This window comes from Mobula hypostoma, chromosome 24 (genome assembly GCF_963921235.1).
Source record: "Mobula hypostoma chromosome 24, sMobHyp1.1, whole genome shotgun sequence".
In the NCBI taxonomy this organism is placed as follows: domain Eukaryota; kingdom Metazoa; phylum Chordata; class Chondrichthyes; order Myliobatiformes; family Myliobatidae; genus Mobula; species Mobula hypostoma.
Window position 1 is genome coordinate 2,928,194 of NC_086120.1, and position 18,001 is coordinate 2,946,194.

Below are 18,001 nucleotides of genomic sequence, written 5' to 3' on the forward strand. Positions count from 1 at the left end.
CTGCTGAAAGGAGACCTCCGAGGAGTAAAATTCTTTACGTTACGTCTGTCTAAGTGTGCAATGTGCAATTTATAGTAATTTATTATAAATAGTATGTACAACAAGATAGTCAATGTGACGTAGCAATACAGTTGTGTCAGCATGAGTTAACACCCATTGATGTCAATAGGGGCTAGCCTGTCTCCATTCCTCCTGAAGTCCCAAACCAGCTCCTTTGTTTTTGCGACATTGAGGGAGAGGTCGTTTTCTTGACACCACTGTGTCAGGGTGATGACTTCTTCTTTGTAGGGTGCCTCACTATTATTTGAGATTAGGCCAATCAGTGTAGTGTCGTCAGCAAATTTAATTAGCAGATTGAAGCTGTGGGTGGTGACACAGTCATGTGTATAGAGGGTGAAGGAAAGGGCTTAGCACACGGCCTTGAGGGGCACCTGTGTTGAGGGTCAGAGGGGCAGAAGTGAGAGAGACCACTCTTACCACTTGCCGGCTATCTGATCAGATGTCCAGGATCCAGCTACACAAGGCAGTGTGCCATGGATGCTTCATCCTCCCTTTAGAATACTACTTTATCATTGTATCCATCCTGTACCTTCCAATTTGCCCTCAGAACCTCCAACCGTTGCTGTTCTGCCATTATACCTGCTAATGTCCCCTTCCAATCAACTTTGACCAGTTCCTCTCTCATTCTCTGTAATTCCCTTTACTCCAATGTAATACAGTTGCATCTGATTTTTATCTTCTTCCTCTCAAACTGCAGGATGAATTCTATAATTTTATGATCTTATATCAAATTATATTATCATATTATATCAAATCTGCAGCTTTTCCCAATTCTGTGCTGTGCTGTGTCCCCCTCCATATCAGTTAGAATGCTAAAGGTCTGAGGCCAATTTCTAACATCACAGTAACTGCTTAAAATATAAATATTGACAAATTAAAGACTGGATTGGGCAGTAAGCTTGAAGAATGGTCTGTGCTGAGATTTATCACCAATCACAGAAGTGTAGTGATAGTCATGAGAAATCTCCTTGCTCTGCGACCTTTCAGGATGTTCTATGAAATGGTTTGGCAGTCTTGTTTTCACACCTCGTGGATATTGGCTGATGGAACTTAATTGACACCGATATTGCACTCAATTAATGTTTGAGGGTAGTGAAGTTGCATTTACAACTTTAAACAAATTGCATGTTTATCAGCAATGCAGCAGATAACACAGCTTTAAGGTCAAAGCACCTTGTTTTGGGAGCAAGATTTCAACTCTCCAACTGGCTGTGGTAGATGAGTTCAGGAGTACAGGTTTCCCCCACCATCCGAAGGTAGAGCGTTCCTATGAAACAGTTCGTAAGCCGAAATGTCATAAAGCGAAGAAGCGATTACCATTTATTTATATGGGAAAATTTTGCGAGCGTTCGCAGACCCAAGAATAACCTACCAAATCATGCCAAATAACACATAAAACCTAAAATAACAGTAACATATAGTAAAAGCAGGAATGATATGATAAATACACAGCCTATATAAAGTAGAAATACTTTTCCACAATCATTACTGAACTGTTCTCCGTAGCGAAAATCTCACGCAAGTGCTGTTGGCAGGAACACTCTCCCCAGTAACCTTTAAGCTATGAAGCTGCCAAATCATACCAAATAACACGTAAAAATACACAGCCTATATAGAGTAGAAATAATGTATGTACAGTGTAGTGTCACTTACCGGAATCGGGACAGCGCCGAGCACACACATGATGGTGTGTTAGATTGAGTCGTTGCAGGTTGGGTGGTGCAGTGGCCCCCACCCTCAAGGCCACCGAGCGATACATTGCCGCGAAGCATGCAGGAATGCAGCAGTAGCCAGGAGGTACACAGCACAACTTTAAGAAAAAAGCTGAAATAAACAAGCTAATTAATTAGGTGCCGCCCGACGCATAATTGTCGGCCCAGATCAGTGCCGATTCCCGATTGCGCCGTCTCTGATCTGGGCCGACAATTACATGTCGGCGGCACCTACTTAATTAGCATGTTTATTTCGGCTTTTTTCTTAAAGATGTGCTGTGTGCCTCCTGGCTACTGCTGCATTCTCCGCGAATCGGTACAATATCTGTCCGTGGCCTGGGGGTTGGGGTGGTGGGACACTGGGGTGTCATCTCATCGTCTGTTTCCATTAGAGCAGGAAGCTCATCTTCTCCTATCTCTGCCCGCCACAATGTCGAAGGTCGAGGTTCGTCGTCTGCTGGGCTGATGTGGAAGGCTTGCTTGACTGCTGAGCCTCGCGCATTTTTCTATCACACAGTTCTTTAATAAGGACTCAAACCATCCTGCAAATATCTCCTAAACTGACGTACCCTTTCAAAATTAAAGTCGTACTTTATCATTACTCATTCGGTTTCGATTGTTAGCCTTTTTTCTCCCAATTGTGGCAGCTCTTCAGTTATCAGTTCTTGGTCATGGGATGCCAAAACCTCTTCAACATCATGTTCGTCAGCTTCCACAAGCCAAACTCACTTTGTCCTTACTTGTTCACCACGATCGAAATGCTTAATTATGTCTAGTTTTACCGTAAGTGTAACACCCTTACGAGCTCTTTCAGGCTTTTCCGATACCATAGAACTCATCTTGCAAACGGCTGCTCACAGGCACGTGTTAAAGCAAAGCAGTTCCGAATCCGGGGGAGAGCGGCTGCTCGGGGTGCACGCTGTCTTTTATTGCGCTCTGATTTTTTCACGCGTTGATTTTTTATCGTGCACTGAATTTTTTTTTCGTAACAGTGAAAACACCTTCTGAAATAGGGTACTAATGTAGGTCTTTTGTAACAGTGAGGTTTTGTAAAGCGAACATTCAAAAAGCAGGGGACACCTGTACTTTAACGATAAATGTTGAAAGAAGTAATTCATATATATTTCTAATAAAACAGTTGGTCATACAATTAAATGCTATTTACTGCATCATATAAATGGAATTTGCAGGATAAAATATCAAAAAAAATCTGCAGGAAATGGTGGTTAGAATTATATTGTTCCTATCATTTCTGGTTGCCCCACGCCAACTTTCAGCTTTGAAGAGTAGTCATTGTTGCAGAGTAAGCAAATGCAGTAGCCATTTGGAAATGGGAAAGTTTCACTGAATGTAAGAACCAGATTATCTGTTTTAATAACATAGGTTTGGAGAAGCTGCAGTTGATCAAAAACTGCACTGTGCTGAATTTATTTGTTAAAATCTTTGACAGATTTGGGAAGGAGACAGTTGACTCAAATTGAGAATCTGTGATTTAAAATTACCTTTGTCTTGAGGGGCATAGCCTTGAGGTGCTTGGAAGTAGGTACACAGGGGAGGTCGGGTAAATTTTTCCACACAGGGTGGTGGGTGTGTGGAATGCACCGTTGGCGACGGTGGTGGAGGCGGATACAGTATGGTCTTTTAAGATCCTCTTAGGAACATGGAACTTAGTAAAATAGAGGGCTATGCAATAGAGAATTTCTAGGCAGTTTCCAGGGTAGGTTACATGGTCAGGACAACATTGTGGGCTGAAGGGCCTGTAACTTGCTGTAGATTTCTATGTTCAGCGATTAGATTTTAAAAAAGAACACTTCTGCTGGGAATGTATCACTTGAGACTCTTACTCTGGTTTGGTTTCAGCTAATTCTAAATTTGTCTTGCTGATGATGCATTCCACAGGCATCTCTCATTACGGAGTTTGCTGCTGTGGTCCAACCTATTCAAATGGCATTCCAGCAGCAGATCCAAACCCTGAAGGCTCAACATCAGGAGTTTGTGGACAGTCTCACCAAACATCAACATACTCAGCCTCCTCAGCCGCAGCCGCAGCCTCAGCCTCAGTCACAGCCGCAACCACAGCCGTTATTGGAACCTGAGGCACCGCCACCCCACATCCCATTGCCCCAGAGTCAGGACCTGCCAGCACTCTCTCCAACAGACTCAACAGGTGTGGTAGCAGAAGAAATGGTATGGAATTTGGAGGAATGGGGCTGACAAAATGTTTTTCTTTGTAATATTAAAAAGGTCAAAGAACTATGCAAAATGAAGTTTGGATTAATATTCTTTTTATTGTTGCTTCTAAGTGCAATTCTTGGAAGTCCATATTTGTTCAGGAAATCTAGCTCATCAAAAATTTTAAATTTTGAAATGAGTAGGAGCCAACTGAGTCCCTTTGTATCAGTGAACGTGCTTGCAGTTTTCTAGTACTGAACAGGACAATAAATGGGACAAATTTCAGTTGTCACAAATGCAAGTAGTGTGAGGTGATTTTTCCCATTTGAAAATGTTTTAAATATACACTCCTCGGATTGAAGGACCCACATTTATTCCCTCACAAGGTTACTTACTTAAAAGTTTTATGCTGCATGTTGAGTCCCATAGAGCAGGGTCCATGTTTGTGATGGTAGTTGATCCTGAAGTGCTGCTATGCACGTGTGATGGAAAGACCACCTTTTTCATGGTGCAGGACTGTTCATAGCTCATTGATAAATTTTGATTTAATACCTAGCCTCTTGCTTTTGTATATTCTGTGACATGGAATGTGAGCTCCCTGGGATATTCTGAAGATGTGTTTATGTAGTGTTTCTGTGCAATCAAATTTTAAAACCTGTGTATGTTACAGAGGAAGCCAAGCCACCTCATCCCCTTCCTGAAAATGTGCCAACTGGAGGACAGGAGCCTCCTCCAGGGGGACAGCGAGGACCTGGGCAGCATGAACACTCTTCTTCCAAGCCACCTTGGTTTGAACGACCTGCAATGCCTCTCTGGGGGCAACAACAACAGGTACTGATTAAGGGAATACCTCCGGTAGTGATGAGCGCAATGCATACATGAAACTGATAAATCAGTAGGAAAGTTTTGGAATAGGGCTAATTCATTATAGCAGAAATAAAGTAATATTCCTCAAGCAACATACATTAAAAAATGCTGGTAAACACAGCAGGCCAGGCAGCATCTGTACAGTCGAAGTTTTGGGCTGAGACCTGGAGGGGCTGCGTTCACCTGCCTGGCCTGCTGCGTTCACCAGCATTTTTTATGTGTATTGCTTGAAATTCCAGCATCTGCAGATTTCCTTGTGTTTACATTTTTAATATTCCTCAAGTTACTTTGCTTTTTTTTTTGACTGGGGCTCTTTTGTTCCCAGTGTATTTTCAATTGATGAAGTCTACAATGAAAAATTGGGCTGCACAAGCATGTAAGGTGTCGGCATCAGAGGCCTACCAAAGTTTGGTGTTCGAGTATAAAAAGAGCAGACTTGGGTAAATCTGGTCTTTTTTTGGTGGCTCAGGCATGAGTGTGAGCATTGGTGTCATTGCCCTAAGAAAGTCGGGAGAGAGAGGATAAAAGGAGCAGATCACCAAAGGTCTCTAAACTCAGCAGGCTTTAGTGGAGTGGCCACTGTTTGAGTGTGGCAGAGTGTTAAGGCTTTGGCTTAACAGGCTTCAGCATGAACAGGTGAAGGTAGAGTTAAGAAGAGGTAAACCTTTTTCTTTTTTGTAGAGTAGTCAGTATGGAATGCTCCTGTCAGATGTGGGAATTCAGGATACCTGATGACTACATCTGTGGGAAGTGCACCCAACTTCAGCACCTGACTGACCAGGTCAGGGAGGTGGAGCTGGAGTTGGACATACTCAGGATCATTCGGAAGGCTGAAGATATTATAGGCGAGACTTCTGAAGAGATGGTCACATCCGGATTACAGGTTTAGGACAGTAGATGGGTGATCACTAGGAGAAGGAAGGGGATTAAGAAGTCAGTACAGGATTCTCCTGTGGCCGTTCACCTTAGCAACAAGTATGCCTGTTTGGATACTGTTATGCGGGGATGACACATCAGATCTGCCAGCAGCTCTGAGGCTCAACAGGGAAGGGTAAAGCCGAGCAATGCAGTAGTTATAGGGGACTCGATAGCTAGGAGGATAGAAAGGTGATTGTGTGGCCGCAGAAGAGACACCAGGATGATGTGTTACCTCCCGGGTGCTGGGGTCCTTGATATTTCGGAGAGGCTGCAGGATATTCTCAAGGGGAAGGGAGAACTGCCAGAGGTCGTGATGTTCATTCGCACCAATGACATAGGCAGAAAAGGGGAAGAGGTCCTATGTGGTGAGTATTTCGACTTAGGAAAGAGGCTGAAGAGTGGACCTCCAAGGTTGTAATCTGCGGATTACTCCCTGTGTTACAGGCTAGTACATGTAGGAATGAAGTTTGCAAGGGGCTGGGAATTGGAGCACCAGGTCACCAAAGGAAGGTAGATGTCAGGGAAAGTATTGAAAGGCAAAATCGAAATAACAAGTACGATGGGTCGGATAGCTGGAAGTGTGTATATTTTAATGCTAGGAATATTATGGGTAAGAGTGGCGAACGTAGAGCATGTATCAGTACATGGAACTGTGATGTTGTAGCCAGTACTGAAATTGCACTAAAACTTGGTTGAGAGAGGGGCAGGAGTGGATGATTAATGTACCAGGTTTTCGAAGTTTTAGAAAAGATTGAGGAGAGGGTAAAGGGAGAGTTGCACTACTAACCAAGGACAAAATAACATCTGCACTCAGGGGAGACGTAATGGAGGGGTAAGACACTGAGTCTATTTGGGCAGAGCTCAGGAACAGGAAGGGTGCAATTACACTGATGGGATTGTACTACAGACTCCCTCTCCCCCACCAACCCAGACCCCTGTGGAAAACGACTAGTCACCGGCAGCCAACCAGAAAAGGCTCCCTTTATTTTCATTCTTTATCTCCTGCCAATCAACTTCTGCTTTATCCATGGTAGTATCTTTCCTATAATACCATGGGTATTTAACTTGTTAAGCAGCCTCACGTTTGTTACCTTGTCAAAGGGCTTCTGAAAATCTAAATACATGATGTCTACTGATTCTCCTTTGTCAATCCTGCTTGTTATTTCCTCAAAGAATTCCAACAGATTTGTCAGACAAACTTTTTCTTTGAGGAAACCATATGGCCTATTTTATCATGTGCCTCCAACTACCCCAAAATCACATCCAACATCTTCCCAACCACTGAGGTCAGACTAACTGGCCTATAATTTTGTTATTTCTGCCTCTCTTCCTTCTTGAAGAGTGGAGTGACATTTACAATCTTGCGCTCCTCTGGAACCATGTCAGAATCAGTTGATTCTTGAAGGATCATTACTAAAGCCTCCCCAGTCTCTTTAGTCACCTCTTTTAGAACCCCTGGGTGTATACCATCTGGTCCAGTTGACTTTATGTATCTGAAGAAACTTTTGGTATCCTCTTCCTCTTTAATATTATTGGCTAGCTTACTTTCGTATTTGATATTTTCCTCCTTAATTACTTCTTTAGTTGCCTTCTTTTGGTTTTTAAAAGCTTCCCAATCCTTTAATTTCCCACTAATTTTCACTATATTATATGCTGTCTCTTTGGCTTTTTTGTTGGCTTTGACTTCTTTTGTTAGTCATGGGTTCGGTCATCTGGCCTTTCGAATACTACTACTTCTTTGGGATGTATATATCCCATGCCTTCTGAATTACTTCCAGAAATTCTGGCCATTGCTGCTCTGCTGACGTCCCTGCCAGAGTTCTTTTCCAATCAATTCTGTCAACTCCTTTCTCATTCCTCTCTAATTCCCTTACTCCATTGTAATACTGATATATCTAACTTCAGCTTCTCCTTCTCAAATTACAAGGTGAATTCTATCATATTATGATTACTGGCCCCTAAGGGTTCCTTTACCTTAAGATGCTTAATCAATTCCAGTTCATTGCACAGCACCCGATCCTGAATAACTGATCCCCTAGTGCGCTCGACCACGAGCTGCTCTAAAAAGCCATTTCATAGGCATTCTAGAAATTTTCCCTCTTGGGATCCAGCACCAACCTGATTTTCCCAATCAACCTGTATATTGAAATCCTCCGTGACTATTGTTACATTGCCCTTTAAGCATGCATTTTCTATCTCCCGTTGCAATTTGTAGACCATATCCTTATTGCTGTTTGAGGGCCTGTATATAACTCCCATCAGGGTCTTTTTTACCCTTGCAATTTCTTAGCTCTGCCTACAACAATTCAACACTTTCAGATCCTATGTTACTTTTTTCTAATGATTTGATTTCATATTTTACCAACAGAGCCACCCCACCCCCTCTGCCTACCTGCCTGTCCTTTCAATTCAATGATGCCCACAATGTCATACATGCCAATCAGTAACTGTACTACAAGTTCATCTACTTTATTCAACTTTATTCTACTTTACTCTTCTTGGGCTTCCAGCCAGATACAGGTATCAATTATAACTGTTGTTTCGATGACAACTCTGCCATATTAATCTGGGATGATGCTAGGGCATGTCTAGTCCGGCGGTATTTATACCCCCGTAATCCGTCCTTCCTGATTGTTTAGTCCTCATCCAATTAAGTTCCCGCTCTCCTACCTTGGTTGCAAAGGAATTCCAGTTCTTTCTTAGAGTGAGACCTTTGTCTTTGTTAAAATTCTTTTCCTCTAGTTTTATCTCAATGGCTTCCTTTACTAGGCTTCCCAAAAGCCATTGGCGTGGCACAGTAGTTTTGTGCCGTTGAAGTCAATCCTATGGCCATTGTGAATGCAGTGTTCTGCTACCACTGATTTCTGCGGGTAATCCAAAAGGATACACCTCTTGTGCTCCTTGATGCGTTTTCCTCCGTGCATCCCTTCTGGCCAATATACGCTGCCCCACATTCACAGGGAATCCTGTAAACACCAGCTGACCTGAGACCTGGGTCATCTGACCCTCATAAGCTGTGATTTGAGATTCCTTACTGGTACGTGAATGGTATTAATCCGATATGTTTTTCAGGATCCTGGCAATCCTTCCAGAAACTGTAGAAATATAGGGAAGACTGGCAGTAGAGGCAGGTTCTTCCTCGTTGTTGGCTTTCCTGGTTTTTCCATCAGCCCTTTTAAGGGACTGATTGATTTTGCTGCATTCGCAGTGGCCATCGGATTGACTAAGGCACAAAACTACTGAGCTGCGCCAGTGGCTTCCTTGGGACTGCCTGGTAAAGGAAGACATTGGAATAAAGTTGAAAGAAAAGAATTTTAACAAAGTCGAAGAACTGACACCTAATTAGATGAGGGCTAACCAATCATGAGAAACGGAGTACAGGGGTATAAATACCACTGAACTAGACATGCTCAGGCATCATCCCTGATGAAGATGGCAGTTTGTCATCAAAACAGCGGTTATAATCGATACCTGTTCCTGGCTGGAAGAGTTTATTAGTCATATACACTGGAAAAACACAAGATCCTTTTTCACCTTCAGTCCTGTTTTCACCCTTTCTGATTTTGTTTGTCTTTTACATTTCAACTCATCCTGTTGACTTAATCCTCAGCACTATCACTCTAGTTCTCATTCCCCTGCCAAAGTGTTTTAAACGACTCTAGCAAACATGCCCACAAGAATATTGGTCCCCCTCAGATTCACTTGTAATCTGTCCTTTTTGTGCAGGTCATACCTTCCACAGAAGGGATCCTAATGATTCATAAATCTGAACCCCTGTCCCCTGCACCAGTTCCTCAGCCATGCATTCACCTACCAAATCATCCTATTCCTACCCTCACTGGCTTGTGGTATGTGCAACAATCGAGAGAATACTGCACTGTTTTTCAGATTGCTCTCTAGCTCCCTAAAATCTCTCCTCAGGACCTTCTCACCATTTCAACCTATGTCATTGGTGCCAATATGTACCAAGACTTGAGGTTGCTCACCCTCCCCCTTCAGAATGCCAAGGCCCTGACTGAGACCTCCCTGACCCTGACTCCTGGAAGGCAACGTACCATTCAGATGTCTCTACCATGCCCACAAAGTCTCGTCTCTGTTCCTCTGACTGGAATCTCCTATCACCACTGCAGTCCTCTTCACCTCTCTTTTCTCTGAGTGACAGCACCAGACTCAGTGCCAGAGATCCACCTAGTCACTGCGGCTCCCCCCAGTAGGTCGATCCCTCAGTGGTACCTGAAGTAATATACTGATTATTGAGGGGAATGGCCTCAGTGGTACTCTGCACTGGCTGTGCATTGCCCTTCCTTCTCTCGATGGTCACCCAGTTATCTGTCTCCTGCAACACAGAGGATAGCACTCCCTATTGCTCCTGTCTATCAGCTTCTCATTCTCCCTTACGAGCTGTAAGTCATCAAGCTGCAGCTCCAGTTCTTTAATACATTTTCTGAGGAGCTGCAGCTTGGCACAGCTGGTGCAGATGTGTTTATCTGGGAGGTCTCCCAGAATCCCACATTTTACACACAGAACAAAACACTGCCCCTGGAGCCATTCTCACTACACTATTTTGCTCTAACGGATAAGGAATGAAGAATTAAGAACAAAAAGGGAAACTCTCCAGATACTTTACTTCACCGAAGCCTAATGAGCCAAAGCTACTCCTGATGCTGACCCACTCAAAACAATGGCCAGTCCCCTTGGACTAACGTTAATTTTATTCATCCTTTTCAATAAATCCTCGGTGATTGGTCACAGTCCAACTCGGAAAAACCGCCACAAAGTTTTGCGTGTTTAATCTTGAACACGGACTTGATTGAAAAGATGGCTGTATTCACATACTTCTGCTTGGTGATCGGTCACAGTCCAGCTCCTTGATTCTTTTACTTATCTCAGCATCATATTGCTTTTGCCATGCACCATCATCCCTTTTGTCATTTTATCCTACTCCTTTCATGCTTATTATCCTCTTGTGGTCCTCTTTGTCAGAGTTCTTTTTTCAGTTAAGGGCCCAACAGAAATCCTCATGAGACAGCTCTAATTCTCATCCTGCGAATAAAGTAGCTGCCTGTTAACCTTATTATTTTTACCTTATCCCTCGGCAGTTGTCTCATTCGATCAAACATTTGTCCTCAATTCAATGAGCTATGGCTTCAGCTAATAGTCACCATTTTATCAGTGCTTTTAGTGAACATAAATCATCACTAAGTGGGACAGAAGGGTTAAATTGATTTTAGAATAAATTAAAATGTCGACACAAAGTCCTGGGCTGAAGTGTCTGTACTGTGTTGTTATATTCAATGTTTTGTTATTCCATAATTTATTGGTTTCTCTTGAGTGAGTAAGCAGGTGCTGTACAATGTGGATAAATTATACAAAGGCAGACTGTAGGAACTCCCTGATATACGAATATTACATTCATGAACCATTTACAACCTCATTTGTTCAAAAGTTGGAGCATGTTCTGGAAGCAAGGGCTGCTAGGGGATTGCAAGCACTACTTAGAGAAGAGGCCAGGGAAAATTATGGAGAACTCCATCTGCGGGTGGTATGTGTCTGTGCCTTAAGTTCAGTATGTATTACCTAAATTTGATATATACCACAGCCAATTGTATACTAACAAGTAGTTATTATGAAAGGTTACAAACTATTAATCATAAATGTACAGTATATTTATCTAATGTCTATACATGTGTGAACATTCTTGGTTTGTGATCCATCTCGCTCATTTTGCAGGTGGTTTGAATATTTTGAATGTGTGTCACAGTAGCATAGCAATTAGCACGACACTATTACAGCTCACGGTGTTGGAGTTTGGAGGTCAATTCCAATTATCATCTGCAAGAAGTCTGTATGTCCTCCCCATGGAATGTGTGGGTTTTCTCTGGGTGCTCCAGTTTCTTCCCACAGTACAAACATGTACCGGTTAGTAGGTTAATTGGTCCTTGTGAATTGTTCTGTGATTAAAGTCTGTCACGTGCCTTGTGGCCCATCATTATGCCAGTTTCTGTGATGTGAAAAGACTGAGAGTACAAGACTACCCCCCCCCCCCAGACAGGGCGCCAGTTTATCGCAAGGTTAACCCCCAGCATTTTTTTTTGCTGGTACCCATTCTCAGCTGGGTAGACTGGAGCATTGTGTGGTTAAGTGCCTTGCTCAAGGACACACGCTGCCTCGGCCGAGGCTCGAACCCACGACCTTCAGATGGCTAGTCCAACGCCCTAACCACTTGGCCATGCGCCACACTGTTCTGTGATTAGGCTGGAGTTACTTATTTTATATATTTAGAGATGGTGCAGAGTAGGCCCTTCTGGCCCTTCGAGCTGTGCTGCTCTGGCAACCCCCAGTAACCCCTATTTAACCCTGACCTAATCATGGGACAGTTTACAATGATCAGTACGTCTTTGGACTGTTGGAGGAAACCGGAGCACAGGGAGAAAAACCACGCATTCCATGGAGAAGACGTACAGAGTTACCCTGCAGAACAGTGCTGGAATTGAACTCCTTACTCCACAACACCCTGAGCTGTAATAGTGTCATGCTAATTGGTGCCCTGCTGGGGCATCATGGTTAAATTGGAAATTGCTGGTTGGTGCACACGGTATCTCTAAATAAATAAATAATTTTAGTGGTTTTCTCCTGCAAGTAGTTATTTATTGTATGATAAAAAGGGAGAGTATTCAAAAGCTACTAACTGTTGGGAGAAACAAGCATGATACAGTAAAGAGTTGCTAATAATTTTTTTAAATCACTCTAGACCATAAGATTTAGGAGCAGAATTAGACCCTCATTGGGCCAACTGAGTTTGCTCTGCCATTTAATCATGGCTTTTTTTTGGCCCTATTCTCCTTCCTTTTCTCTATAACTCTTAACCCCTTTTACCAATCGAGAAACTATCAATTTCTGCCGTATAATATATTCAGTGACACGTCCTCTACAGCCGCCTTCATCTCAATTTTAAAGGGATGTCCCTTTGTTCTGAGACTTTGCCCTCAAATTTTAGAATTCTCCTATGAATGGAAACATCCATTCTATCCAGGCCTTCCAGTATTTGATATCTTTTGCACATTATAGTGTTATAATAATAGATTACTGAATGTAAAGAGTTTACAACTGTTAGGTATGTTTAAAATAGACATTTAATCCAACTAATTGCCCTTTGATTTTTCATGTCTTGATATGGCCACTTGTATCTTAATTATGTTTTAGTACTCAAGCTATAACAGCAAAGCAGTCATTAGTCTGTACATTAAATTAGGCAAGGATATAAGCTGGGTCTTTAATCCAAACCTGCCCCACTTGTGCTAGATAAATTTGACTAAATTAAAGTAGCCATCATCAACCTTGTTTCTCTTGCTTAATATGATTCTATTGTTAAAAATATGCAGAACAGTGTCAATAATTGCAACTAAATCATATTAGTTTAATGTTCAGTTAACAATTAGAATGTATCTTTTTTTTATCTCCACTGCCAGTTTGATCAGGGTTTTAATCCTCCACACCAGGGACCACCTCATTGCCAGCCCTGGAATAACAACCATGAAGGGATGTGGAACGACCAGCGGGAACAAAATTGGAACAACCAGCGGGAAGCTCCATGGAACAATCAACATGAGCCATCCTGGAATAATCAGTATGATCCCTCCTGGAACAATCAGCATGAACCCCCCTGGGGGGGGCAGCGAGATCCACCATTTAGAATGCAGAGGCCTCCCCATTTCCGCCAGCAACCCCCTTTCCAACCACACCAGCAGCACCCACCATTTAACCAGCCACCACATCCTCACAACTTCAACCGTATCCCACCACGGTTCATGCAAGATGATTTTCCCCCCCGGCATCACTTTGATCGTCCCCCCTATCCCCCTCACCATTTTGACTATCAACAGGGAGACTTTCCACCAGGTAAGTAGTTGTGTAGAGGAGTTCTGATTGATAATGATTTTTTTCTCCGTATTACAGTCAGTTCAAGCTGATTTCAGTACTTCATTTCTATATATTTTTGGGTATCAATCTTTGTGTTCCCTATTGCACAACATCTTAAAAGAGTTCTCCAGTCCAGTTCAGAACTTTTAAAATGTAATTACCTTAGGGACGTAGGAAATGTGTTTTGCACAAAGCATAAAGAGTACTATAGGAATGTTTAATGGAGGATAAAATCTTGTTCTGGAAGTCTAGAAATTGGCCCTAATCTTCAAAATATTGTCTCGGGATATTTTGTATTCTCCTTAGAAGACAGAGACTTATATTAAAGTCTCATCAAAGGAGCGAAACTGAGATTGTGCAGCACTATTGATTCAATGTCAGTCTGGATTTCAAGTTTTGAGAGAAAATGTCCTTCAGTCTTCTGATTCAAAACAGGAATCACTGGTAAATACACAGCAGCTACAATGCCATAGAATTGCAGGAAATTCTGTGCAAAGCAAATGTTTATGTTTCAGTTTATTTTGTCCATTACAAACCCTGGGGTAGGAGCCCTACTTCCAAACCTATAAAGGAATAATATTCAAACAACAGGAATTCTGCAGATGCTGGAAATTCAAGCAACACACATCAAAGTTGCTGGTGAACGCAGCAGGCCAAGCAGCATCTCTAGGAAGAGGTACAGTTGACATTTCAGGCCAGGACCCTTCGTCAGGACGAAGGGTCCGGCCTGAAACGTCGACTGTACCTCTTCCTAGAGATGCTGCGTTCACCAGCAACTTCGATGTGTGTTGCTTGAATTTCCAGCATCTGCAGAATTCCTCGTGTTTGAATTGCCCACTGCAAGTTTCCCCTAGGTGATTGGCAGAATCTGAAAGGAGTTGATTGGAATGTAGGAAGAATAGGTTACAGACAAAATTAATGGAGAGTAAGATTCTTCTGTAAGATGGCATAGACTTGATGGACTGAAATGACATCTTTCTATGATGCAAGAAAGTATGGAAAATGACAGTCCTGAATACAGAAAGTATTGAATTTAGGTACAGGTGGAGAACAGAGTTGGGTGCAAAGGGGTAAATCATCACCTGTGTTCATACAGTACCACAAAAAAGCATTCTGCCTCCAACCCTTTGTTCAGAATCAGGTTTATTATCACCGGCATGTGTCGTGAAATTTGTTAACTTAGCAGCAGCAGTTCTATGCAGTACATATATAGAAGAAGAGAAATATATAATAATAAATAAATATTACAGTATACTATTAAAATACATAATAAAATATAAAATAAATATTAACAGTATACATGAATAGATTAGAAATCATGCAAGACAGAAATAATATATATTTAAAAAGTGAGGTAGTGTCCTCACTTTTTTACTATCCATTTAGGAATCAGGTGGCAGAGGGGAAGGAGCTGTTCCTGAATCGCCGAGTGTGTGCTTTCAGGCTTCTATACCTTCTACCTGATGATAACAGTGAGAAAAGGGCATGCCCTGGGTGCTAGAGGTCCTTAATAATGGACGCTGTCTTTCTGAGACACCACTTCTTGAAGATGTCCTGGGTACTTTGTAGGCTAGTAACCAAGATGGAGCCGACTAAATTTATGATCCTCTGCAGCTTCTTTCAGTCCTGCGCAGTAGCCCATCTGACCCCAATCCCAGACAGTGATGCAGCCTGTCAGAATGCTCTCCATGGTACATCTATAGAAAATTTTGAGTGTTTCTGTTGACATACCAAATCTCTTCAAACTCCTAGTGAAGTATAGTCGCTACATTGCCGCCTTTATAACTGCATCGGTATATTGGGACCAGGTTAGGTCCTCAGAGATTTTGACACCCAGGAACTTGAAACTGCTCACTCTCTCCACTTCTGACCCCTCTATGAGGATTGGTATGTGTTCCTTTGTCTTACCCTTCCTGAAGTCCACAATCAGCTCTTCCATCTTACTGACGTTGAATACAAGGTTGTTTCTGCGACACCACTCCACCAGTTGGTATAGCTCACTCCTGTACGCCCTCTCATCTCCATCTGAGATTCTGCCAACAATGGTTGTATAATCAGCGAATTTATAGATGATATTTGAGCTATGCCTAGCTACACAGTCATGGGTATAGATAGAGCAGAGCAGTGGGCTAAGCACATAGCCCTGAGGTGCACCAGTATTGATCATCAGTGAGGAGGAGATATTATCACCAATCCACGCAGATTGTGGTCTTCCGGTTAGGAAGATGAAGATTCAGTTGCAGAATGAGGTGCAGAGGTCCAGGTTTTGCAACTTCCCAATCAGGATTGTGGGAATGATGATATTAAATGCTGAGCTATAGACGATGAACAGCATCCTGACATGGGTGTTTGTATTGTCCGGGTGGTCTAAGGCTTTGTGAAGAGCCATTGAGATTGTATCTGCAGTTGACCAATTGTAACCATAGGCAAATTGCAGTAGGTCCAGGTCTTTGCTAGGCAGGAGTTCAGTCTAGTCATGACCAATCTCTCAAAGCATTTCATCACTGTTGATGTGAGTGCTACTGGGTGATAGTCATTAAGACAGCTCATATTATTCTTCTTAGGCACTTGTATGATTGTTGCGTTTTTGAAGCAAGTGAGAACTTCCACCCGTAGAAGTGACAGGTTGAAAATATCCTTGAATACACCCACCAGTTGTTTGGCAGAAGTTTTCAGAGCCTTACCAGGTACTCTTTCGGGTCATTCTGCCTTGAGAGGGTTCACCTTCTTTAAAGACAGCCTAACATCAGCCTCCGAGACAGAGATCACAGGGCCACTGGTTGCAGCGGGGATCTTCACAGCTCTAGTTATATTCTCCCTTTCAAACGGGGCAAGAAGGTGCTGAGTCTATCTGGTAGTGAAGCATTACTGCCGTTCATGCCATTGGGTTTCGCTTTGTAGGAAGTAATGTTTTGCAAACCCTGACAGAGTTGTCATGCCTCCAATGTCGCCTCCAACCTCATTCGAAATTGTCTCTTTGCCCTTGAAATAGCCCTCTGAAAGTCATTCCTGGGTTTCTGGTACAGACCTGGGTTGCCAGCCTTGAATGTTGCAGATCTAGCCTTCAGCAGGCGACATACCTCCTGGTTCATCCACGGATTTTGGTTTGGGAATGTTCACATAAATGAGGATTACAGCTAGGGACTTTGATGAATTTTAAATGAGAATTTTTATTTCTGAATTGCATGATTTCACAGTTCAGCCCAAAAAACGGGGAAAATTGTAAAGCATGTAAGACTAAAAATTCAATAACTGAAATGTCAGCAATTCAAAAGTATTCATCCCCTTTGCTCAGTACTTAGTTGAACCACCTCTCACAGCTATTACAGCTAGTTGTCTCTTTGGAGAAGGACATTAATTTTCTTCATTTGGAGCCAATTCATGGTTCCTCTGACAGTTTGCTTTGGGTTGTTGCCCTGGTGGAAGAGAGCAGGTTTTTATCCAGGTTCTCTCTGTAATTAGTAGCATTCTTCTTCCCATCAATCCTGCCCAGATTTCCAGTCCCTGTTGTTGAAAAGCAGCCCCGTAGCACAATGCTACCGCCACCTTACTTTTCAGTAGGGATTAGTGTTATTTGGCTGATGCGGAGTATTAGATTTACATGACATGTTAAGGCCAAAAACTTCCACTTTAGTTTCATCTGACCATAACACCTTCTTCACATCTTTACACTATCTTCTATTTTTGTTTTAACCAGGGCTTCTTGCTTGCCACTCTTCCATAAATACCCTTTTTGTGCAAGGCCTTAGAGGTACTGGAGCCATGAACTTCATCTCCATTTGCATCCACTGACCTTTACAGCTCACTCAGGTGTCTTTTGCCATCTCAGTAGCCTTCCTTACAGGTGCTGTTCTTCTCCAGCAACTACGTTTAGAGGGGTGCTTGGCCAAGGCAGTGTGGCTGTGGTTTCATATTTTTCCACTTTTTCATGATGGACTGCACTGAGCTCCGAAGTATGTTTAGTGCATTTGAAATGGTCTTGTATCCTTCCCCAGGTTTGTGCCTCTCTATTACCATTTCCCAGACTTGTCTTGAATGCTCTTTTGTCTTTATTTTGGTTTGGTTTGTTGAAAATTTACCATACTGTTGGACCTTGCAGTGATGGGGGGGTGGGGGGGCGGCTGTTGTTTATTCCTAGGAATTCATTAAAAACAGGTGGTCCTTCAATTTTCTACATCAACAAATTGGGTGAGTTGTTCAGGTAAATATTGCTACCAAGAAAAGTTAGTGTAATTACAAAGGGGATGAATACTTTTTCAGCTATACAATCTTGTTTTTTTTAAAATTTTTAGTAAATTGTTGACAGGTTTTGTGTTTTTTTCTTTTAATTGGACATGATGCACAATGTTTTG

At 42.5% G+C, this 18,001-nt stretch overlaps 1 protein-coding gene across 3 annotated transcripts in view; it reads left to right on the plus strand.

The window, feature by feature from the left end:
• cherp (calcium homeostasis endoplasmic reticulum protein) overlaps positions 1-18,001 on the plus strand; it is a 91,292-nt gene that overhangs the window by 34,877 nt on the left and 38,414 nt on the right. For 2 of the 3 annotated variants that reach the window (XM_063032573.1, XM_063032575.1), the window contains exons 8-10: positions 3,672-3,939; positions 4,615-4,775; positions 13,199-13,628. In XM_063032573.1, the coding sequence (XP_062888643.1) occupies positions 3,672-3,939; positions 4,615-4,775; positions 13,199-13,628 (859 nt within the window). The remainder of the gene's footprint in view (positions 1-3,671; positions 3,940-4,614; positions 4,776-13,198; positions 13,629-18,001) is intronic. The other variant, XM_063032574.1, reaches the window with a different exon arrangement.